Source organism: Microtus ochrogaster, chromosome 8, assembly GCF_000317375.1.
Source record: "Microtus ochrogaster isolate Prairie Vole_2 chromosome 8, MicOch1.0, whole genome shotgun sequence".
Taxonomy (NCBI): Eukaryota; Metazoa; Chordata; class Mammalia; order Rodentia; family Cricetidae; genus Microtus; species Microtus ochrogaster.
The window spans coordinates 467225-468547 of record NC_022015.1 but is presented as its reverse complement, the minus strand read 5'-3'; the positions used below and the strand labels follow the sequence as shown (position 1 = coordinate 468547).

The following is a 1323-nucleotide window of genomic DNA, read 5'->3' as shown; positions in this document are numbered from 1 at the left end:
CGCCCCACATGCCCACCAGGAGCAAGTTTCAAAATGTTCAGCTTGCTGACATTAAGCAGAGTAATACCAGGGATGTTTCTGAAGGCTTTGATGATGCCATTATCTTCATTATAGATGATGCAGGGCCCCCTGCGCTGGATACGTCGTCGGTTTCTCATTTTGCCTTTGCCAGCTCTCATTCTCTGAGAGGCATAGACCTTTTTGATGTCATTCCAAGCCTTAAGTTTCTTAAGCAGCTGAACAGCCTCCTTGGTCTTCTTGTAACCTTCAACCTTATCTTCAACTACCAAAGGGAGCTCAGGAACTTCCTCAATACGATGACCTTTAGACGTCACCAAAGCTGGTAAGGCTGAGGCAGCCAGTGCAGAACAGATGGCGTATCGCTTTTGGGTTGTGTTCACTCGGCGGTGCCAACGACGCCAGGTTTTGGTTGGTGCAAACATGCGGTCTCCCCGACACATATTTCCAAAGGCACCCTGGCCAGAACGGTGGGTACCACCACCTCGAACTCTGGGAATTCGAGCCACAGCTCTGCCAGTACCCCAAGACTCAGCACTGGTCTGATGACCTGCTAATTCACTGACGGCATAGGGCTGCCTGTTGTTTTTCCTCAAGTTGGTATGAACAAAGTTCACAATATCCGGTCGAATGGGAGCTTTGAAGACAGCTGGCAAAGTAACATTCTTGCCAGATGACTCCCCCTTTTCAGAGTACACCGATATGAGGGGACGGGCACAAGCCATGACGGGGAGAGGAGAGAGCCACGCTCCTCTCAACCCGGCTGCTCCCACAGGAAAAAGGGGCTTGGTACCTTTTATCAGTGAGGTATTCACATCTTACATCCTCTGCATCTGGGTGATGACTGCAGACAGAATTTTCCTGTTCTGGTCACTCTGCCTATACTTCCTGCCTGGCTACTGGCCAATCAACATTTTATTAAACTAATACAAGTGACAAAACAGGGGACAAGACCATTGTCCCACAGCACATATATGGTGATCCCTCTAAATGGGAACAGGTCTGAGACTAGATAAGACATGATAAATCTTGTTGACTACAAAGTCCTCATGACTTACACGCCATTTTTTCATATGGATGGATAAAGATTTATATTACAGTTTGGTTATGCAGTCCAAACAGACTTATAATGTTGACAAATGCCTTGTACCTGTTCATAGAACAAAAAAGAATCTTTCTTAGCTGACTTGTGCACACCGCACATCCCATACTTGTGTTAATGCAAGTATATATATTACCTTTAAAAGTTTGTGTGTTTTCAGAATAAAAAAAGATACCAATGAAGACAAGTAACCCAGGTGAATG

General features: G+C 45.7%; 1 protein-coding gene across 1 annotated transcript in view; it reads right to left on the bottom strand.

Annotated features, from left to right (window-relative positions):
• Positions 1 to 805, bottom strand: part of LOC101993991 (60S ribosomal protein L4) — a 7117-nt gene extending 6312 nt beyond the window's left edge. The window contains exon 1 of the mRNA XM_026781096.1: positions 4 to 805. Within this exon, the coding sequence (XP_026636897.1) occupies positions 4 to 743 (740 nt within the window). The 5' untranslated portion in view covers positions 744 to 805. The remainder of the gene's footprint in view (positions 1 to 3) is intronic.
• Between the last annotated feature and the right edge of the window lie 518 nt (positions 806 to 1323).